Here is a 23,633-nt window from a genome sequence, read left to right as displayed (position 1 = left end):
GCCAACGATTGTGAGTCCAAGCTTCCAAGGAGGATACAAGACCGCAATTCAGCTTAATAAGCACTTCGTCTGAAACGAACTGCAATTAGGGAAAGTCCGATCCACGCGATAAACCTCGCCGAATTAGGACGACCAAGTTCGGTCAAAGAAGTTTACCTCATAAGACCGGGGACGACCATGTCTAGTCAAAGAGGTTTACTGCATAAGACCACTTCGGTTAACTGGGAAAGTCCGATCCACGCGATAAAACTCGCCGAATTAGGACAAGGGAAAGTTCGATCCCGGCGACAAAAATCGCCAAATTAGAACACAAACCAAGTCCGGTCAAAGATGTTTATTTCATCAGACCAAAGACGAGTCCGGTCGAAGATGTTTATTTCATCAGACCAAAGACGAGTCCGGTCAAAGATGTTTATTTCATCAGACCAAGGACCAAGTCCGGTCAAAGAAATTTACTTCATAAGACCGAGGACAAGTACGATGAAATTTTTTCGCTAAGCTGTAAATACAGTGTTAGAAGCGAAAACAAAATTTCATTTATCAAATCTTGTTCAGCATACAACTCCGCTACCCTACAAAATGGCGTTACGCTATTACAAAGGACTATTCTACTGTCCAGGGTTGCTGAAGTTAAGCCACCTATCTGCAAAATCCTCTGGAAGCCGAGTTCGGTTGTTCCGAGCAGATGAAGAATAAGCAGGTCGACGAGATGCTATCCTCGACCCAACGCCTCTTCCCCGAGCCCGAGAAGTCCTAACACCTCGGCGATGAAGAGTCTCTGCAATAAGCATCTGCTGATCTTGCTCGCTCATAGTCACAACTCCTCGGCGAATTTCAGTCCGTCCCCGTCTTGACGATTCCGGTTGCTCCTGAGCCCGTTCTCGTCTTGACGTTTCCGGCTGTTCCGGAGTTCGTTGTTGGCTGGGAGTAGGATTTTGAACAAGGGAACCAGAGGTTTGATCTGGAGTGCGAGCATCTGTTGGCGCGATATGCCGGAGGAATCTCTCAATTGAGGGACGCCGGGCAAGAACAATGTCGTACCGAGAAGCCCAGCGCCGCAATGATTTCACGACTTGTTGGCAAGCCGAGCTCTCCAGCGCATTGTTCCTCCGGAGTACATTATACTCCTCCCACAGTTCGTCAACTCGTTCCTGAACTTCTGATATGGTCATTCCCCCGCGCACACGGATGTAATCCTCATACGCAGTCCTCTCAGCAATGGCCGTATTCAGCTCGGCCTCCAGATCTTTCTTATCGGACTCTAAGTCCTTGATATCGGCCTCCAGCTTCACTAAACGAGCCAGAAGCTCGTCATTCTTCGTCTGATCGGCTATAGCTCTTCTCTCAGCTTCGTCCAAAGCCGAAGAGTACAGCCGTTTCCAGTGAGGTATCTCCATCTCCTTGGGTACAAAGCAGCTATATTAGTTCGGCAGCTATACCGAGCAGATAGTAAAATACAACAGGAATAAAGGCGAGTACGAAAAGCTATACGAAGACAAATGTAGAGAATTTTTCATTCACAAGGAAAATTTTTTACACTAGGGCTTCAAGGCCATTTTACAAGGAAGAAACTAGACTAAGAGAAGGGAGACGAAATCATACTCCGCCTGCTTCGTCTCCGGCTCCTCGGTCTGGTACAGCTTCCTTCTCCTGGGCTACCTCAGCCTCGGCCTCGCCTCCTGCCGGCCTCGCCTCCGCCTCCTGATCGGCCTCCTTCTCCGGATGCCCGGCCTGATCGACTTCGGCCTCCCGCTCCAGCGGCTCGGCCTCACCCTCTCCGTTGTAAGTCGAAGCGGGTGAAACGGGTCCCACGGAGGCAAAGATAGCCTCCAGGTTCTCGTCCCGATCAGCTCGACAACTCCGGACTCGGTCTGCAGAAAGCAGGACCGAAGATGAAGCGAGCTCCTCAAGGAGCGGCAGATTCTGAAGCCGAGCTGCTATCTCTCGGCTGTACAGAGGCAGCACGACGTCGGCCCCCTGCTCGCCCTTATCGGCAATTAGCCTTACCAGGCTACCGACAAAGGCCGAGAACTGGCTGCTCAAAAAGAGTTTCTCCGTGTAAACACGGAGAGCCTCCCCTTGGGCAACCACGGCAGCAGCATCGCTCCGCTTCGCCTGCTCTCGCTGGATGACGAGCTGGTTTTTGGCAAACTGAGCTTCATCCTGGGCCGAAATCCTAGCAGCTCTGGCCTTCTCAAAGTTAGCCTCAGCCTGTTCGGCCCGATGACAAGCAGCTGCCAACTTCCTCTGCATCTCGGCATAGTCATTGGACGCTTTGGAGAGTTCGACGGCGACGAGCTTGGAGAGCATATCGTTCCTCTGAAAATGAATAAAGAAAAAAGTCAACAAAGGGACCACAAAAAATACAGAAAAAAAAAGCAAGGCCAGAAAATCAAGAAGAGAATTCACCTCGGCGAAGTCCGTGGGCCATAAAAACGGCTCACAGATATGTTCCGAAGGAGGCGCCAAGACCACGTCTTTCTCTGGCGCTCTCGGGGGCTTCTGGGCCTTCCCCCTCCCCTTTGCCGAAGTTGACTCCGGCTTCTTCGGATCCGAAGAGGTTTTTTGCCTTTTCGGAGTCCTCTCGGCATCAGACGCCGAGCTGGCGGTTTTCGGCCTCTCCGGCTCCTTGGACTCCGAAGATTTTCGGGTAGCCTTGTTCAGCATGTACACTGCCAAAAAGCAAGAAAGCAAGGTTAGTTTTCTTCGTTAAAGCAGTAGAACATAAAGGTAAAGAGAAATCCTCACCCTCGGCCTCTTCGTCCGAAGACGAGATGTCGAACACGACGTCGCCCTTGACGAGCTCAGACTCCGTGTATTGTTTCCTAACTATGGGAATCTTGTTGAGCTCGTCATCGAGCTCGGCCAATGGTTCTAACCGAGGGTGAGGAATCACGGACTTCGGCCCTCTCCAGGGGAAGCCCGGAGCCGCTGTCCTATTATAAAAAAAGAAGCGGTTTTGCCATTTCGGCCACTTGGTTTTGCAGAATGCCCTAAAAGGCTGTAAGGGGATCAAGTAAAACCAAGATCCCTTCCTTTTAAATTGGAAAAAATTAAGGATTGCCCGCAGAGACAGATCCTTATCTAACCTACGGAGTTCGGCAGCAAAAGCCGACAAGTGCCTCCAAGAATTCGGAGTCACCTGACCTAAAGGGAGTTGAAAAAAATCAAGAAACTCTACAAAAGGTGGGGGAAGAGGGAAACGAAGCCCGCATTCTAAGCAGGCTTCGTAAACGGTGGCATAACCCTCCGGCGGATCGTTAGCCCTATGATCATCGTCGGGAACCACCGCCTTCCCCCCAGGAAAAGAGTATTTTTCGTAAAGGGATATCACAGTATCCTTACTCAAGATACTGTGAAAATACTCTACGGTCTTCTCCCCGGATTCTTTCCGGCTAGAAGACCCCTTACCCCCTTTTCTACCGCTACCAGACTCAGACGAAGAAGAAGCAGACATGGTTCTTACTCTTTGAAAGTTTGAAGAAATCCTGAGGAAATTTTTGAAAGCGGAAGGAAATTTTTCACGCAAAAGATAGAGAGTGCAGAAGAAGCCAATAGCAAAGGTGTTCAAATGATGAAGAAAGGCGGTATTTATCAGATTTGGAAAAGATTTCAAATCATCGCACCGTTTCATATCCCACCTTTTCAGGATTCGACGGCCGGATTTTACTGTCGCATTTAATGCCGCATTTAATGCAGTCACGCGCAGGGCACGTCCCCTGACTTCAGCCTCCCCCGTCCCCTTTTTCAGAATGCCGAAGTGACTCGCTTCGCCGAAGTGATTCACTTCGCTTTTCGGGGGGGTAGTGATGGGGTGCGTACTAAACAAGCCCAACAGCAATGACGGCCCATCAGCCCAAAGCCCAAGGAAGAGTATGAGTTCGGCATTACCAAAGAGTTCGGCCTCAGCCTACAGCTCGGTAAAAGCCAACCTATCAAGCTCTGCTCTCAGGTCGGCATCAAGCTCTACTCTCAGATCGGCAACCAAAGCAGGAGTATGAGTTCGGCATTACCAAAGAGTTCGGCCTCAGCCTACAGCTCGGTAAAAGCCAACCAATCAAGCTCTGCTCTCAGGTCGGCATCAAGCTCTACTCTCAGATCGGCAACCAAAGCAGTTCGGTCTCAGTATTCGACCGAACAAGGAGTTAGTGGACCCATACAGGATGTCCAACACACCCACTACCACGTGGTGTCAACTCAGGCCACGATCGTAGGCCATGACCTACGCTACATCCACGATCTTAGGCCATGACCTACACGACATCCACGACTTAGGGTGGTGATGCAAGCCACGATCTTAGTCCAAGATATAAATGGAACTTAGATCTGATATGAGGAGGTTAAGCTCTCTAGAGATAAAACACCATATAGCAAATAACAAGTTTGTATTTGTAAGCTGTAGAAAACAGATCAAGCAATACAATCTTGCCCTCCCTTTTTCCCGTGGACGTAGATTTACTTCAGTAAATCGAACCACGTAAATTCTTTGTGTCTGTATTTTCATTCTCTACCAGCATTTGCTAACATCAAAAATTCGCGGATCCATCAGATGTTTTAAAAATGTTTAAGTATCACTGTGTATAGAAAATTCAACATTCTTATATTTAGTGCATCAGTGAAGGTTGGACTTGGATCCCTTTATTCATAGTAATCGGTAGTTTGTATTTATGTGCGGATTTCTGCTTATATTTATTGCATTGTCAGTAATTTCGTAATAAAATAACAATATAAAATTGCATAATCCCTTTATTAATAATAATATATGACTTTCTATGCATCATTATTTCTCATTTTTCTTCATGACCATCTTCTTACCCCTTGCTCAAGTCTAAACATAAAAAAATTAATTTATGTGTTTACATAATAATGTTAGGCCAGTATATTAGCTTAAGATGGGGAATAGTCCATTACATGTAAAACTTTAGTAATATTTTGGAATAGTCTACTATGAGTACTTTTTAAATATTTTGACAATGTTAAAAATATTAAAATACATAGAAATTTTAATATTCCTATATTTAATGCATCAACGAAAGTTGGATCCCTTTAGTAATAATCCGTAATTTGTATTTATGTGTGATTTTTTCGCTTACATTTATTTGCATTGTCTGTAATTTCTGAATACTACTACAATCTGAAATTGGCAGGCATAACTTCTTTATTAAAATGTACGCGAAATTAATTTTCTTGCATATTATTGTTCCATAAAGTTGAACTAGGTAGTATTTATATATTCTACATAGGAATATTTATCTTGTTCAAGAAAGTAATTATTTTATATCATTTTAAAAAAAAATTTATACCTTTATTTTTTTATTTTAACAACAACCGGTTCAATACAAAATTAACACTTACATCGCACAAAGAGAAAATTTAGTTCTTAATCAAATAAAAAGCTTCATTTTTTTGAATGGTCTATTATAAATTAAAAAAAATTAAATCTTTTAACAATATCAAATATTACGGTGCATTAAAAAGTCAACATTCTTATATTTAGTGCGTCAACGAAGGTCGGATCCCTTTATTCACAATAATCCGTAGTTTGTATTTATGTGCAGATTTTTTGCTTGTATTTATTTGCATTACTGTAATTTCTTAAAATTGGCATACCCTGTTTATTAACAATCATAGAACTTATATGATTTCCTAGGCATCTTCATTTTTCATTATTCATTTTTCCTCATGACCATCATCCTATTCCTATCCATTGCTCAAGTCAAACCATTTATTAATGTGTTTATATAATAATGTTAGGCCAATATACTTATATAAGTAGCGAGCTACCCTCTCTCTCTTCTCTGAGCTCTTTCTTCTTTTGTGCTAAGAAGTTAATGGAATTCCAAAATAATGAAGGAGAATAGATTCATTCTACTAGAGGGGGTGACGCATAATGTTTGTGCGTCGTTTATTAATGACGCACAATCCTTATGCGTCGTTTATTAATGACGCACAAAGATTATGCGTCGCTTAACAACGCATAAGGGTTGTGCGTCGCTATTGAACGACGCACAAACATTATGCGTCGTTAAGTCGGGTTTTAACCCCCTCCAGGCAGACACAGATCACAGAACGAACATTCACACACTTTCATTTCCTCTCTCGGCGATTTCCGGCGTTTTCAGGCGATTTCCGGCGATTTCTCCATAAGATCCGGTAATTTGTTAATCAATTTAGCTACATTCGACATTATTCATGTTTATTGCGCTTTCATTTGTTAGTTTGACCCAATTTATACAAATTAGGGCTTGTAGGAAAAATGTCCTTAATTGTCGTTGGTTTATATGTTTTTGATGCAGAAATCATGCAAGTATTTGTGAGTTTGTATTGGGGTGGTAGAGTAGTTCAACTACCACATATGAGTATTGGTTATGACCCACCTCGTGCGAGGAGCTCCATTATATTAAATTCAGGTGTTTCCTATTATGAGTTGGTAGCAATGATTTGTGATGCAATGGGAATAGATATGAACCAACACACAATTGAATTATTATGGAGACAATGTATAGTCTATGGTTCCGGTATGAGTTATACATGTTCTGTGATTCGCAATGATGATAGTGTAATGTTTATGTTCAACAATGCTCAAAATTCAAGTGGGTGTATTGAATTATTTGTTGAGTATTCACCTGTGAGGAGTGAAGAAATCCCACCAGTTGTTGATTATGGTATTGGAGCATCTGCGAGGTTTGAACAAATGAGTTTTGACTGTGGTATTGGTTCATCTGCGAGGGTGGACCAAATGAGCTTTGATCGTAGTATGAATGAGCAGCGAGATGTTGTAGATGTTGTAGATGTTGCTGATGTTGGGGTTGGATTGAATGATGAGGTCGATGCTGCAGATGATCTTGCTGAGCCAAGGCCACTATCTGAGACAGAGGCAGACCCCGATCTCAGTGATGGTGATGGTGCTGATGATGTCGGTGCTAGTTCTGATGATGAGATAGTACCATGTAAACCTGTTATGCAAGGTGAACAACCACTTCCGGAATACAATCCTAGTGGGTTTAGATTCTTTCGTGAATTACCAAGTCGTCCTTCTGGAGTATCGGATGATGTGGGTGGTAATGAACACAGCCTTTTGTATTGGAATGAGAATGAGCCGCATCGGATTGTGTTGGGAACAAAATTCGATTCCAAGCTACACGTGAAGACTGCTATTACTATGTGGAGTTTGTGGAATGAAAAACAGTTTAAGGTTGTCGAGAGCAAACTAAGAAGGTGGCATGCTGTATGCAAATTTCCAGCAGGAACGACAGTAACAGGGGCAGGCATCATCAGCACCACCGACGCTGAAAAGGCGAGGGAATGTAAGTGGGAGGTTTCGGTTACACAAAGGTCGAGCACTATATGGAAGTTGGGGGTAAGTTCATTATATGATGTCAACAGTGGTGCGGTTCGAATGTAAATTTGGGGGTAAGTTGGGGGTTCATTATATGAAGGCCATTATATGGAAGTTGGGGGTAAGTTCTCAGGAACGTAAATTTGCCAGAAGACGTCGAGCACTATATGATGTCAACAGTGGTGCGGTTCGAATGTTAAATAGGATTACAAAAGAATGTTGGTCACTGTGCTACGATGGTGGACTTAGGTGGGGGGTGGCCACAACAAACATGTCAGAGTGCTACAATAACGTCTTGAGGGGTGTGAGAGAGTTGCCGATTAGAGCGTTGGTTGATTTGACATTTTGGAGGACGGTGAAATGGTGGGTGGAGAAGAAGACAACAATCGAACACACCGAAGGTGAATTAACCCCATGGGCGAGGGACAAACTTGCTAAGAATGACTCAAAGGGGCGAAAACATTACGTCACTGTCATTGACCGAGATGTTGGGAAGTACCATGTCCGAACTCGAGGAAGAATCGTAAAAGGAGTGTCAAAGGGCAACAATGTTCAAATAGTCAGGTATTTGGAATCGAGTTGCAGTTGTGGTAAGTGGCAGATGTGGAGAATCCCTTGTTCGCATGCTTGTGCGGTTGCTAGAGACAGAGGTCATGTTATGATGGACCTCATAGATGAGAAGTACTACCTAGGGCTCTGGTACCGCATAATCAGGTTGCGGCGGTTGCTGCTGCGACAACCTATGCTGTCGTGTAATCCCGTGTCCTCCCGTCCGGACACCCGGCAGTCCATGACGAAGAGAAGTTGGTGGGCGTGGCGGCATGACCACATTTCGCCGTTGCGATGTTGGATACTCCATCACATCAGTATGGTCCGTCGTACGAAGCGCCTCAGCAGCCATTGCACGAATCTGCCGTAATCGAGGGTCTGTGTCGTGTTCAGAGGTCAAATGCCATATCCCCTGAATGGTCTCGACCTAGATAGCACAAATACAAAATCATTACAATCAATCTATACAAACTTCAAACTAAATACATTATAATATAAAAAAACATAACATACCAATTTCATCATAGAAGATGCTGACTCGTTCATCCCAACCGTTGACTGTGTCGCAGGTTGAACTAGGTACGACACTGTGATCCTATTGAACCACGCCATATAGCCCGGATTAATGCTACCATCCATGGTCATCGTGGCATGATCAAAATTTGCTTGGAACCTGTGGTGTCTCAAATCCCATTCTTCAATGTAGAATTTATGTACCTTAGCCCAATCGGCGCCCTTCCTCCCACGGCGGTGACTTTTAGACAGATGTCCGGCATTATGTAGCATCCTATCACAATACTGAGGAATACGCTGGTAGCGGTTGAATTGTCGGCAAACGCGTCCAGCCTCGTGTGCCTCGACAAATGACCAGCACACCAAATATGTGTCGCACAAGTAGGATGTGGTCGAATCAATGCAGTAATCGGGCAGGATACAATCTGTATATGGTGTCCACAGAAACTACAAAAACATAATATCATTCACACAATTAATTTCATACTAGATTAATTCATTAGCTAAGCTAACAAAAATAAATTTCACCTGGCCCGGACGAATCAATGATAACTGATCACGATAATGAGCTACTGAATGTTGGGGCGCATTTCCAATTTCAGTAACTCCGTGCCACCTACACGGAATATTAATATCAAAAGTTACCCAAAAAAATACATAATTAAGTACGTTACTTAAAAAAAATATTACTTGGCTCCACACGGGGTATACGGCGTGTGCGTAGGCGATATCAAGAAGGCTGGCCTCAATGTAGGCATTCTTTCCCACGCCCACAGCTGCAAGAGAACCATAGGGCCACCCACATCTCTTCTCTGTCTGCCTACAGAAGCTTCGCACAAATAATGATACAGGTATGCTAAAGCAGCACTACCCCAACTGATATTAGCCACGTCTTCCGGATCGTCAAAGGCATTTATCCACATAAAGGGGACCTTGCACCCGGTAGTGTCCGGTAAAATAAGCCCCCCTAACAAGATTAGAGCATGTATACGTGCTCTTTGGACGTATGCATACTCATGCAGCCCATCACCCAACGGCATAGTCGCTTGGTTGATCAGAGACGTCATCAACAACCCACCGTGCTTCGTTTCTGTTTCTGCGTCAGGTATCCATCCCAACACATCTCTACACTTGCTGGGCCAATCTTCATATCCAATAGGGTAGTCACAGCCAGTGAAAACACGACCGGCTGCTCTCAAACCCCACAGGTTTTGCACATCCTGTAAGGTTACGGTTACCTCACCAACTGGAAGGTGGAAACAGTGGGTCTCAGGCCTCCATCGCTCGATCAATGCAGTTATTAGGTCATTGTCCATCCTTCTTGGCCTTCCACATTCAATCACACCTCTGAACCCCCAAACATCAAGCCAATGCATCACATCTTCATGTATTGGCAGTGCCCAAACCTTACTCTCCGTCCTACGAACTCTCAACACATTTGTTGTGCCATTCGCCAACAATGAGGCTGAAATATGTTCGTTTTGATGAAACAGTACGGATGGATCCTCAGGTCCATAACATAACTGTTGTTCAGAACTTGCAGATGCCATCTACTTCAAAACATTCACCCAACATATAATAGCATAAGATAACTAAAATTTTCACATTTTTGCACAAGAATATATCTATTTTCTGCACTTTGTGTATATAATTTCAATTGAACCACTTACTTCTACAATTGACCCTAAATTCATGTGAAACACACAAATACGCAACAAAACAACACAAATAAGCAACACACTAACAGAAATCGTCCGTAAATTGAGCAATTTCATACAAACCCTAACTTTACTAAATTAGGGAAAACCTCCATAACTTCAGCAATTATTGATTTATGTAGCCAAATGGATGAATAATTACCGAAATATGTTTGGTATTTGGTTGAAATCTGTCGGAAAACGCCTCAAATCGCCGGAAATCGTCGCTGAAATCGCCCCTCCTTCGCTGCTCGCTGCGTCGTCTGTCAATTACGAGCATTCTGCCCTCTTAATCCCGATTTAACGACGCACAAATAATATACGTCTTTACTGAAAGACGCATATATATTGTGCGTCTTTTAGCAACGACGCATAACAGTTATGCGTCGTTTATCGACGCATAATCTATATGCGTCGTTTTTTATAGACGCATATTATTTGTGCGTCTTTCAGTAAAGACGCATAACATTTGTGCGTTTCATTAATAACGACGCACAAATGTTATGCGTCACTCACTGTGCGGGAATTCATCTATTGCTCTTCATTAAATTGGAATTAAGTTAACATGCATTCACAAAAATAGAATTTTGCCTCTCTTCTCTCTATCTCGGCTGAGAGTCAGAACACATGTAAGATTTGTTTACAGCCTCAAGCAGTAGCCGTGTATGCCATTTTGTCTTTGCACGTTGCCTTAAAACTCCACGCCAACCCTAAAAATCATGTCTTTATTCAATTTCCTCAAACCTTTCCCTGCAAAGCACCTGCACTTCTGCTCCTCTATGAGAATCTCTTCAATTTGCATGCTACTAAAACACCCTGCACCGCCTAATACCCTATAAACATACTTATGTGTAGAGAGATACATGTTTTTCTGTACTAGTTGCATGCTCTTTGCTTTTTATGGCTTGTTCATGATCATTTGATGTCTGTGGCATATTTATCACAAATGGGTGCCTGCTTTTTTTTGAATTGTAACACAGTTTTCCTTTAATTCTTGCAGTTTGTATCTCGAATTGCCGGGGTATTTTGGGTATTTGATTGAATTGGGTTTTGCTAGTATAGAGTGATGGCGCCTTTGAGAGGAGGTAGGAAGAAGAGGAGAGTTGAGAATCAAGACGAAGATAGTAAATCTTTGGCTTCTGGGTCTTCTTCTCAAGAGGGTTTTGCTGAATGGTGGGATGTTTTGTCCAAGAAAATTAAGGGTAACGATTCTTAATGTTCTATTTTTTCATTTGATTTGATGTTTAAAGTTTGAATCTTTATGATGTTGGAATTGTTGATCACCTTATGTTTTGATGGGGGTGTTATACTTACTGGATTGCTCCATTGGAATCTTTGTTTTGAGCTTGATGTTGTTCTTGACAGTTTGTTGATGGCAGATTAATATGTTCAAGTAGGATCCCTAATTTTACTTTTTTCTGTTTGTAAATTTTGGATCACGGCTAGATGTTTGTGTGTTTTATTTGCCTTGTGACAGTAGGAAATGTGGTGAGAGTCAGTAAATGCAGAAGTGAATTTATGTTGGTAGATTGTATGTCAAGTTCTCTGATTTATGATGATTAAAAAGATTTAATTCCGATGACAATGTTTGATGCATTTGTGAATTCAGCAAGGAAATTTGTCAATATATATAGTGGTGTGCTTAACAAGGAAGTAAGTCTTTTCAGTTTCCTTTTTTTTGTAGTGAAACAGAGTTGAGAGGATTTCTTAGTCTCATGTTTTCTGCTGGAAATGCATCATCATTTCTTAGTCTCATGATAGTGTTAGTGTTCTTGACCGAAAACCATGATAGAGAAACTGCATTTCTGATTATGTAGTTGTTTGATTAAGCTGTGCATGATCTGATCTTTTGGTGTTGAGAAAACATTTGAGTCGATTCCTCATTATACAAGTTTCTCGGATATGCAGATACTAGTGAGTTCTATTTTACATACTTGGGCCATTTTTGTCTTAAAGAAGTTCCTTGTTTGATATATGAGGTTTTTTGCCAAACATCACCAGAGGAAGGATGTTACAGTGTCTGTCACTTCCAAAAGTCCCAAAAAATATGCATTGAAGAAATGTTTGCATTTTTTTATTAGTTCTAATGTGTTGGTTCTGTTTCTTTGTGTCTTTTCTATCGTTTGTTTTTTTTTTGTTTTTTTTTAAACGCTGGGATACAAAACTGTTTGCATTTTTTTTCAATGGATTTATGTCAAAGGTAGCTACTGATTTTTACTTGTCAATATTAGCATCGAGTTTATATTTTTGTTGGCATCTAGGAGAGATACCATATCCATATGCTATAGAATGTTGCAAGTAAAAGAGCTTGGATTAGTTTGAAGTTCGTTGTTATCTTGGAAAACTGTCTCTTCTGATTTGTTAGAAGTGTACAGTATTTTTATGGCTTCATTTTATACCATTCAATCACGGTGATTCTAAACTACTACTGTTTAAACTTTTGCCCTTGATTAAGGTAGTGTACCTCTATGTTATGAAAATGTTATGTCTCCGTAGACATATTTTGATGTATGATTCACATTTATTGGTAAAGGTAAACTGAGAACATTGTCTTCTTGAAAGATCTGAAGATAAGTAACACTAGGAAGTTTCTTGAAATGTTTTTCTTGTATTCTGCTTCCTTGTAGTAAAGAGAGTGTTGTGCTTTAACCAAATGCTTGATATTTAGTCTGGAGTGCTATTCGTGGCGATACTATATCTATATATCGGAATGCTACCTGCTGGCTCCTTTCTCTGGCGGTTGGCAGTCGACTGTCATCTATTTTTGTGGTTTTTTTGCTTAGACAAACAAGAGATGCAATGGCTTATTTGCTCGTTTTCTTCTGATTAAACTAAGAAAAGTTTACTAGTCCACAACATATAGATCAATCAGCTCAAACGGACCAACATATTCACTTTATGGTTACACAGACTATGGTCAGATAATACACGAACTTTACAAGGTTTAGAAAATTGGAAATCTCTCGACGATAGCTTTCTTTTGGTAACCATAATGTTGGGTTTTGGTCATCTGAAGTAGTCAGAAAATGGCCTGGAAGTTGTTGAGCATTTTCACTTTCTTTTGGTACCTATGCCTTTTCACTTTCTTGATGCATTGCTTCCCTTAGCAGTATTTGTCAGATTGATAATGCCATTTATCTGTTCTACAGGAAATCCATCGATGACGGGGACGTTGGACCCCTTCAAGTCGACTTTTGCTATGTCTAGAAAAACATTTAACTACATATGTTCCTTAGTAAAGGAGCACATGATGTCCAAAACACATTTCGCCTTCATAAATGGCAATCCTATGTCACTGCACGATCAGGTAGCCTTGGCTCTGACAAGGCTCAGCTCTGGCAACTCCCTCATCACCATTGGGGACTCCTTCGGGGCCCACCACTCCACCGTCTCCCAAGCAACGTGGCGCTTTGTGGAGGCCATCGAAGACAAGGGGCTCCGCCACCTCAGTTGGCCCTCCACAGAAGAGGAGCTCTCGGAGATCAAGTGCGAGTTTGAGAAAATCAGAGGGCTTCCCAATTGCTGCGGCGCAATCGCCACAACTCACATCACAATGCTACTAACCTCCTCCGACCCGGAGGCGGACAGCTGGCTCGACTCCAGGGGGAAACACAGCATGATCCTACAGGCCGTGGTCGACCCTGATCTCAAATTCCGGAGCATCATCACTGGATGGCCGGGAAAGATGAATGCTCCCTCGGTTCTCCAGAGCTCAAGCCTCTTCAAGCAATGCCAGAGAGGCGAGAAGCTCAACGGCCCCAAGATGTTCGTCTCTGAAGACACAGAGTTAAGGGAGTACATAGTAGGCGACACGGGTTATCCCTTGCTTCCGTGGCTCCTCACTCCTTATCAAGGGAGCCGGATCAATGACACGAAGGCAGACTTCAACGAGCGCCTTCTTGCAACTCATTTTGTCGCGTATAAGGCGCTGGCGAAGCTGAAGGAGGTATGGAAGATGATGAAAGGCGATCTGTGGAGGCCGGATAAGCACAGGCTTCCGAGGCTGATAACTGTGTGCTGCATTCTTCACAACATCATCATAGACATGGAGAAGGATGAGGATTTGTTGGAGTTTCCCTCAGATCTCGTGCATGATGCTGGATATGGGCCAGAGATCTGCGAAGCAGTCGATAAAACGGGCTCCGTTGCTAGGGATAAGGTGTGTAGGTATTTGAGTGGGAGGTAGTGTTGTTGAATATGATAAGACATCTTGAGCATAACAGGTGAGTAGATAGAAGATTTAGTGAGAAATTCAATGTTGTGATTCTGAATAAGTTTCATGTTTTTTAGTTTGTTTTCGTTGTAGTTAACAACGTTGTTCATTCTCAACATATGCCGCTCTTTACTAAGAACAAAAAAGAGTTTCATGGCAAATATATAGAGAGGTTTGAACAAAAAATAGCACGAATTTGCTACTATATGATTGTAAAATGAATCATCAATTTACATAGATATTTTGATATTTGGTACATGATTACCTTATCAATAGGTGTTAGTGTTAGAATACAAAGTACAAATACATTAAATCATTTCTACGTAAATTAATAATGAGTGTGTGATAGAGTGTAAATTTTGGACAGATGTCTTATTTTTGTTTACTTTTGAATAGAGGAAGAGAGACTTATCCACTAATTTGAACGAAAGAAAATATAATCATGCTACGACACACTATAGACAAGTATTAGTAGTAATAATATAATTTTGTATTTGACGTTTAGGTAGAAACTGGAAACCCAACTGATGAAAGGAAATAGGTAGGTTATCTGAACAAACACAAATCAAATTAATAGTTTGAGTTATCTCACATCTCACTTGTATTTGAAATAGAAACAATGTGTACATTACATCATAATCAAGAAACTCATTGCAATTTTTTAATCAAAAGTTGCTGAGATTTAAGAGCATTCACAATCCTTAGTCACTAAGTTGCTGCAATTTAAGAAGAGTATCCACGACCCTTGAGCAGTACACTATTCATACGATTTTAAACACTTATAAATGTATTTTTTTAGCACTATGATATTCGCCTACTTTTCATATTTCTTAGTATTTCTTATTTTTTACATCTTCCAATTACATTAGTTTATAAATAGTAAATAAAAAGAATAGAATTAAAATAAAAAAAATAACTAATTAAAATAAAATCATAGAGATAAGTTGGAGAATAATAGAATTTGGATGTGAATTAAAGCCGGAGAAGTGATATTTATAGATAAAATTAGAATTAAAAATTAGAATTAAAGTTAAAATTAAAAATAAAAAACAATACTAATAAAAGAAAAGAATAAAGCACCATTTCGTGTTGAAAAATTAGTGTACGCTTTGGAGTGAGAATGCACCAAAATTGGTGTTTTCATGCAACTCTAGATTGGCCTTTGTGTTCTACTACTATAGTCTATATAGTCTATAAATCATGCCAACTTTCTGATATTCATCCATCCTTCCCCAAAAAGAACTTATCTATCTAATTTAACCAGCATTTAATTTTTGAAAGAAAAATTGCTCACGTTTTGAGCAATCGTCAGGTAAATGGTTAGAGATTTATGTATATATTACTATTAAGGAGAAGCAAATAAATGACTACTCCATTAAAGGATGATTCATGATGAATCCGCGAATTTCTGATGTTAGTAAATGCTGGTAGAGAATAAAGATCACGACACAGAGATTTACGTGGTTCGATTTACTGAGGTAAATCTACGTCCACGGGAAGAAAAGAGGGCAGAGTTGTATTGCTTGATCTGTTTTCTACAGCTTACAATACAGACTTGCTATTTGATATTTTATCTCTAGAGAGCTTAACAGAACTTTTTTCTATCTATCTGATCTAGGTTCTATTTATACATTGAACCAAGATCGTGGCATGCAGCACTATTTACTAGGCAGTGGATGTCGTGGAGATCGTGGCGATCTTGCATGGGTCCACTATCCTGCATGAGTTAAAGACTGCTTGACACCACTAAATAGATCGTGGGTGTAGTGGAGGTGGAAATCCTGCATGAGTCCACTATCTCCTAGTTCGGTCGAATACTGAGACCGAACTGCTGAATTATTGCCGAGCAGCTTTTGCCGATCTGAGAGTAGAGCTTGATGCCGACCTGAGAGCAGAGTTTGATTGGTTGGCTTTTACCGAGCTGTAGGCTGGGGCCGAACTCTTTGGTCGTGCCGAACTGAACTCTGATACTCTTTAGTCATGCCGAACTGATACTCTTTCTTGGGCTTTAGGCTGATGGGCTTTACTGCTGTTGGGCTTGTTTAGTACGTACTCCATCACTACCCCCCCCGAAAAGCGAAGTGAATCACTTCGGCATTCTGGATAAAGGTACGGGGTAAGTTGATGTTTGTCCTCGGTCTGATGAAGTGAACTCTTCTTTGACCGGACTTGGTTTGTGTCCTAATTTGGCGAGTTTTATCGCTCGGATCGGACTTTCCGTTGTCCTAATTTGGGGATCGGACTTTCCCTTGTCCTAATTCGGCGAGTTTTATCGCGTGGATCGGACTTTCCCTTGTCCTAATTCAGGCAAGTTTTATCGCGTGAATCGGACTTTTGTTGCAGTTCGTTTCAGACGAAGTGCTTGATTCTTAAGCTGAATTGTGGTCTTGTATCCTCTTTAGAAGCTTGGACTTCACAATCGTTGGCTTATTGCAGTTCGTTTCAGACGAACTGCTTGTTTAAGCTGAATTGTGGTCTTGTATCCTCTTTAGAAGCTTTGACTCACAATCGTTGGCTTATTGCAGCTCGTTTTAGACGAACTGCTTGTTTAAGCTGAATTGTGGTCTTGTATCCTCTTTAGAAGCTTTGACTCACAATCGTTGGCTTGTATATGTTCTAAGAAGGGGATCAGCCTTCGAAGAACAAGATACCTCAGTAACATTTGTAAGAGACGACACGCACATAGACAGACAAAACACACCTAGACAAAACGCACAGAGACAAACAAAGACCAAGCAAACCAAAGAAAGCACATTGACCGAACAGGACTCAAGACTGACTGACCGTGATGAATCCGCGAATTTCTGATGTTAGTAAATGCTGGTAGAGAATAAAGATCACGACACAGAGATTTACGTGGTTCGATTTACTGAGGTAAATCTACGTCCACGGGAAGAAAAGAGGGCAGAGTTGTATTGCTTGATCTGTTTTCTACAGCTTACAATACAGACTTGCTATTTGATATTTTATCTCTAGAGAGCTTAACAGAACTTTTTTCTATCTATCTGATCTAGGTTCTATTTATACATTGAACCAAGATCGTGGCATGCAGCACTATTTACTAGGCAGTGGATGTCGTGGAGATCGTGGCGATCTTGCATGGGTCCACTATCCTGCATGAGTTAAAGACTGCTTGACACCACTAAATAGATCGTGGGTGTAGTGGAGGTGGAAATCCTGCATGAGTCCACTATCTCCTAGTTCGGTCGAATACTGAGACCGAACTGCTGAATTATTGCCGAGCAGCTTTTGCCGATCTGAGAGTAGAGCTTGATGCCGACCTGAGAGCAGAGTTTGATTGGTTGGCTTTTACCGAGCTGTAGGCTGGGGCCGAACTCTTTGGTCGTGCCGAACTGAACTCTGATACTCTTTAGTCATGCCGAACTGATACTCTTTCTTGGGCTTTAGGCTGATGGGCTTTACTGCTGTTGGGCTTGTTTAGTACGTACTCCATCACTACCCCCCCCGAAAAGCGAAGTGAATCACTTCGGCATTCTGGATAAAGGTACGGGGTAAGTTGATGTTTGTCCTCGGTCTGATGAAGTGAACTCTTCTTTGACCGGACTTGGTTTGTGTCCTAATTTGGCGAGTTTTATCGCTCGGATCGGACTTTCCGTTGTCCTAATTTGGGGATCGGACTTTCCCTTGTCCTAATTCGGCGAGTTTTATCGCGTGGATCGGACTTTCCCTTGTCCTAATTCAGGCAAGTTTTATCGCGTGAATCGGACTTTTGTTGCAGTTCGTTTCAGACGAAGTGCTTGATTCTTAAGCTGAATTGTGGTCTTGTATCCTCTTTAGAAGCTTGGACTTCACAATCGTTGGCTTATTGCAGTTCGTTTCAGACGAACTGCTTGTTTAAGCTGAATTGTGGTCTTGTATCCTCTTTAGAAGCTTTGACTCACAATCGTTGGCTTATTGCAGCTCGTTTTAGACGAACTGCTTGTTTAAGCTGAATTGTGGTCTTGTATCCTCTTTAGAAGCTTTGACTCACAATCGTTGGCTTGTATATGTTCTAAGAAGGGGATCAGCCTTCGAAGAACAAGATACCTCAGTAACATTTGTAAGAGACGACACGCACATAGACAGACAAAACACACCTAGACAAAACGCACAGAGACAAACAAAGACCAAGCAAACCAAAGAAAGCACATTGACCGAACAGGACTCAAGACTGACTGACCGTGATGAATCCGCGAATTTCTGATGTTAGTAAATGCTGGTAGAGAATAAAGATCACGACACAGAGATTTACGTGGTTCGATTTACTGAGGTAAATCTACGTCCACGGGAAGAAAAGAGGGCAGAGTTGTATTGCTTGATCTGTTTTCTACAGCTTACAATACAGACTTGCTATTTGATATTTTATCTCTAGAGAGCTTAACAGAACTTTTTTCTATCTATCTGATCTAGGTTCTATTTATACATTGAACCAAGATCGTGGCATGCAGCACTATTTACTAGGCAGTGGATGTCGTGGAGATCGTGGCGATCTTGCATGGGTCCACTATCCTGCATGAGTTAAAGACTGCTTGACACCACTAAATAGATCGTGGGTGTAGTGGAGGTGGAAATCCTGCATGAGTCCACTATCTCCTAGTTCGGTCGAATACTGAGACCGAACTGCTGAATTATTGCCGAGCAGCTTTTGCCGATCTGAGAGTAGAGCTTGATGCCGACCTGAGAGCAGAGTTTGATTGGTTGGCTTTTACCGAGCTGTAGGCTGGGGCCGAACTCTTTGGTCGTGCCGAACTGAACTCTGATACTCTTTAGTCATGCCGAACTGATACTCTTTCTTGGGCTTTAGGCTGATGGGCTTTACTGCTGTTGGGCTTGTTTAGTACGTACTCCATCACTACCCCCCCCGAAAAGCGAAGTGAATCACTTCGGCATTCTGGATAAAGGTACGGGGTAAGTTGATGTTTGTCCTCGGTCTGATGAAGTGAACTCTTCTTTGACCGGACTTGGTTTGTGTCCTAATTTGGCGAGTTTTATCGCTCGGATCGGACTTTCCGTTGTCCTAATTTGGGGATCGGACTTTCCCTTGTCCTAATTCGGCGAGTTTTATCGCGTGGATCGGACTTTCCCTTGTCCTAATTCAGGCAAGTTTTATCGCGTGAATCGGACTTTTGTTGCAGTTCGTTTCAGACGAAGTGCTTGATTCTTAAGCTGAATTGTGGTCTTGTATCCTCTTTAGAAGCTTGGACTTCACAATCGTTGGCTTATTGCAGTTCGTTTCAGACGAACTGCTTGTTTAAGCTGAATTGTGGTCTTGTATCCTCTTTAGAAGCTTTGACTCACAATCGTTGGCTTATTGCAGCTCGTTTTAGACGAACTGCTTGTTTAAGCTGAATTGTGGTCTTGTATCCTCTTTAGAAGCTTTGACTCACAATCGTTGGCTTGTATATGTTCTAAGAAGGGGATCAGCCTTCGAAGAACAAGATACCTCAGTAACATTTGTAAGAGACGACACGCACATAGACAGACAAAACACACCTAGACAAAACGCACAGAGACAAACAAAGACCAAGCAAACCAAAGAAAGCACATTGACCGAACAGGACTCAAGACTGACTGACCGGACTGTCTCTTACAAATGGAACTTCTTGAGGTTGGAAATGTGCCATGTTCGGGGTACCTGTTCTCCTGACATGTGAGCCAATTTGTAAGACCCTTTGCCGAGGACTTCTGACACCCGATACGGACCTTCCCATGTGGGTTCGAGCTTGCCCAGCTTTTCTGCTCGGCTTACTTCGTTGTTTCTCAAGACGAGATCTCCCACTTGAAATTGCAGCTTCTTCACCCTTTGGTTGTAATACCGGGCTACTTGCTCCTTGTACTTGGCTGCTTTTATGCATGCCAATTCTCTTCTTTCTTCGGCAAGATCTAGCTCAGCTCTCAGTCCGTCGTCATTCATTTCTGCTGAGAAATTTAGAGTTCGGGGACTGGGTATGCCGATCTCCACCGGAATCACGGCTTCAGTGCCGTACACAAGACTGTACGGAGTTTCACCGTTGGAGGTTGTGGGTGTAGTTCGGTAGGACCATAGGACTTGAGGGAGATTTTCTACCCATTGTCCTTTGGCTTGTTCTAACCGAGCTTTTAACCCTTTCACCAGGATACGATTTGTTACCTCCGTTTGTCCGTTTGCTTGTGGATGAGAGACCGAAGTGAACCGCTGTTGAATATTCAGCTCTTGGCACCAATTCTTGAACGTCTTGTCGGTGAACTGAGTCCCGTTATCCGAGATGAGGATGTGGGGTATGCCAAATCGGCACACTATGTTCTTCCAGACGAAATCCAATGCCTTCGAGCTCGTTATCGTAGCTAATGGTTCAGCTTCCACCCACTTCGTAAAGTAGTCCACGGCAACGATTAGGAATTTTATTTGCCGAGGAGCTTGTGGTAGTGGTCCTACTATGTCTATACCCCATTGCATAAAAGGCCAAGGGCTTTGCATAGTGGATAGATCGGTCTGCGGCATCCTTGGGATATTTGCATGGATTTGGCACTTCGGGCATGTCTTGACGAGCTGCACTGCTTCTTGTACCAAGGTTGGCCAATAATATCCCCATCTTAGAACTTTTTTAGCTAAAGCTCTAGCTCCGATGTGGCTACCGCACGATCCTTCATGAACTTCTCTGAGGATGTAGTCCGTCTCTTCTGGTCCTACGCACCGCAATAACGGCTGGAGGTAAGACTTTCTAAAGAGGACTCCTTCATGAAGTTCGTACCGAAGTGCTCGGCACGTGATCTTCCGAGCTTCTCTCTTATCCTCGGGCAATTGTCCTTGATCCAGATACTGCAAGATCGGCGTCATCCAGTTCGGCGAGCTGGATACTGAATGTACCTCGGCTTCATCAATGCTTCGATGCATTAATTCTTCCGCCTTTGAGCTTGGATCTGAGGCCAACTTACTTAAGGTATCTGCTCGGCTATTTTCCGCTCTGGGAATGCGGATTATCCGAAAATAGGAGAAACTTCGGCTGATGCTTTGCGCTTTGTCCAAATACTTCTTCATTCTCTCGTCACGAGCTTCACTTGTACCCAACATGTGATTTACTATGACTTGTGAATCACAATGGACTTTGAGAGATTTGACGAGCAGACTTTGCGCTAACTGGAGTCCGGCCAGGAGGGCTTCGTACTCGGCTTCATTATTAGTAGTGGGGAATAGGAACCGAAGTGAGTAGGTTACCTCGTGTCCATCGGGAGCGATAAGCAGAATACCAGCTCCACTTCCCGTTTTATTCGAAGCTCCATCTACGAATCCGCTCCAGCAGTCCGGCGGCTCTTCTTCGAATTCCAAGGGCTGTGCTAGTTCGGCATTGGCGGAATTTTTCTGTTCGGCAATGACAGGGATTGCTTGATCGAACTTGGCCTCTGCAAGAAAATCTGCCAAGGCTTGTCCCTTGATGGCTTTCCGAGGTAGGTACTCGATTGAGTGTTCTCCCAGCTCTATGGCCCATTTGGCGATTCTGCCTGATGCTTCTGGCTTGGTCAAAACTTGCCGAAGAGGCAGGTCGGTTAAGACGCATACCTTGTGAGCATAGAAGTATGGCCGCAGTCTCCTTGCTGCATTTACTAACGCCAGAGCAATTTTTTCCAGAGGTTGATACCTTGTTTCTGGACCTCTTAATGCTCGGCTTGTAAAGTAGATGGGAAACTGCTTTAGGCCTTCTTCTCGTACAAGCACCGCGCTAATGGTTTGATCGGATGCCGCTAAGTATAAGAAAATTACTTCGGCTTCGGTTGGAGCAGAGAGAATAGGAAGCTCGGCTAGATAACTTTTGAGCTCGTCAAAGGCCTTTTTCTGCTCGGCTCCCCACTCGAACTTTGGTGCCTTTTTTAACACTTTGAAGAACGGCAGTTGCTTTTCGGCTGCTTGGGAAAGGAATCTATTCAATGCGGCTAGACATCCAGTTAGTCTTTGCACATCGTGTATGGACTTCGGCATCGCCATGTTCTGAATAACTTGAACTTTTGAGGGATTTGCCTTGAGTCCGTCCTTTGAAACCCAACAACCCAGAAATTTTCCCGAATCTACCAAAAAGGTACATTTTTGGGGGTTGAGTTTGAGGTTGGCTTTTCGGAGCACGTCGAGAGTGGATTTGAGGTTGTCTTCGTACTCCGAAGTGCTTTTGCTTTTGACGACTATGTCGTCGACATACACTTCAACCTGTTTTCCGATTAGGTGCCGAAAAAGCTTGTCTACCATCCTTTGATAAGTGGCTCCGGCATTCTTTAAACCGAATGGCATCTTTTTATAAGCGAAAATGCCGAAATCGGTAATGAAAGCTGTTTTCGGAGCGTCACTCTCATCCATCAACACTTGGTGATATCCTTTGTATAAATCAAGAAAACAGAAAATTTCGAAGCCGATCAAAGCTTCTACTTTTTTATCTATATTCGGAAGGGGATAGCAATCTTTAGGACAGTGCTTGTTTAGATCGGTAAAATCTATGCACATCCGCCATCCTCCTTCTTTTTTCTTGATCATCACAGGATTGGCCACCCAAGAAGGATATTTCACCTCGAATAGTACATCCGCTTTTAGTAATTGGCGGACTTCGTCATGGATGACTTGGCTTCTTTCTGCCGCAAAGAGTCTTTGCTTCTGTTTTACTGGCCGGATTGAAGGATCAATATTTAACCGATGAGTGATTACCTCGGGGGGCACTCCGGTCATGTCCAACGGAGACCATGCAAAGACATCTTTGTACTCCTTGAGGAGCTGAATGGTCTTTTCCCGGAGTAGAGGAGTTCCTGCGAAGCCGATCTTGATCGTTCTGGATGGATCATCTTCGTATAACTGAACGGTCATTGAGTTCGGCTCTGAAGTGACTTCGGTCATCTTGCTTGCCTCTGACTCCGGTTGCTGTGATTGCTATGCTTGATGGTGCCGAACTGATTGCTCGGCACTTTTAAGCGCAATCTGCAGACATTCTTTTGCTCTCTTTTGATCACCTCGGATGACCGCTATCCCACCTTTAGTGGGGATCTTGATGGTGAGGTGATAAGTAGAACAAACGGCCCGAACTGTGTTGAGCCAGTCTCTCCCCAGGATGATGTTGTACGGGGACCGAGCTTTCACCACAAAGAACTCGATCATCGTATTGGAGCTTGTAGGCGCTTTTCCCACCGTGATCGGAAGGCTGATAATACCTTCAGGGCGGGTGTCCTCCTGGGCGAAACTTTTCAGAGGAAGTGGAGCCGGACTGAGCCGAGCTGGATCCACTTCCATTTTATCGAAACATTCTTTAAAAAGAATGCTGACTGACGCTCCTGTATCCACAAATACTCTGTGGATCAGTTTGTTTGCCAC

The 23,633-nt window shown here is 43.0% G+C and overlaps 2 protein-coding genes across 3 annotated transcripts; one reads left to right on the top strand and one right to left on the bottom strand.

The window, feature by feature from the left end:
- Positions 1-8,027: 8,027 nt before the first annotated feature.
- LOC121744692 lies at positions 8,028-9,125 on the bottom strand. The gene is made up of 4 exons (XM_042138278.1): positions 9,092-9,125; positions 8,930-9,017; positions 8,402-8,848; positions 8,028-8,315 (listed from the first exon to the last, which is right to left on the bottom strand). Exons 3-4 carry the CDS (start codon positions 8,672-8,674, stop codon positions 8,028-8,030), a joined length of 561 nt encoding a protein of 186 aa, XP_041994212.1. The 5' UTR covers positions 8,675-8,848; positions 8,930-9,017; positions 9,092-9,125.
- Positions 9,126-10,709: 1,584 nt separating this feature from the next.
- Positions 10,710-14,408, top strand: LOC121743523 (protein ALP1-like). Of its 2 annotated transcripts, none has more exons than XM_042136838.1 (3): positions 10,710-10,727; positions 11,099-11,300; positions 13,248-14,408. In XM_042136838.1, the coding sequence occupies exons 2-3, from the start codon at positions 11,165-11,167 to the stop codon at positions 14,282-14,284; spliced, it is 1,173 nt and encodes a 390-aa protein (XP_041992772.1). In that variant the 5' UTR covers positions 10,710-10,727; positions 11,099-11,164; the 3' UTR covers positions 14,285-14,408. The 2 variants fall into 2 exon arrangements, with proteins under 2 accessions (XP_041992772.1, XP_041992771.1); XM_042136837.1 differs by lacking the exon at positions 10,710-10,727 and adding an exon at positions 10,772-10,971.
- The last annotated feature ends 9,225 nt before the right edge of the window (positions 14,409-23,633 follow it).

The sequence above is a fragment of the Salvia splendens genome, chromosome 8 (assembly GCF_004379255.2).
Source record: "Salvia splendens isolate huo1 chromosome 8, SspV2, whole genome shotgun sequence".
In the NCBI taxonomy this organism is placed as follows: Eukaryota; Viridiplantae; Streptophyta; class Magnoliopsida; order Lamiales; family Lamiaceae; genus Salvia; species Salvia splendens.
Note: the sequence above shows the minus strand (reverse complement) of the source record. Positions and strands in the feature narration are given on the sequence as shown.

Excerpts from the sequence above, each read along its gene's own strand:
- LOC121743523 (XM_042136838.1), top strand. The coding sequence starts at position 11,165 with ATGGCGCCTTTGAGAGGAGGTAGGAAGAAGAGGAGAGTTGAGAATCAA. Across the intron at positions 11,301-13,247 it reads TTTGTCCAAGAAAATTAAGG|GAAATCCATCGATGACGGGG; the intron begins GTAACGATTCTT and ends TCTGTTCTACAG.
- LOC121744692 (XM_042138278.1), bottom strand. The coding sequence starts at position 8,674 with ATGCTACATAATGCCGGACATCTGTCTAAAAGTCACCGCCGTGGGAGG. Across the intron at positions 8,316-8,401 it reads CATCTTCTATGATGAAATTG|GTCGAGACCATTCAGGGGAT; the intron begins GTATGTTATGTT and ends TGTGCTATCTAG.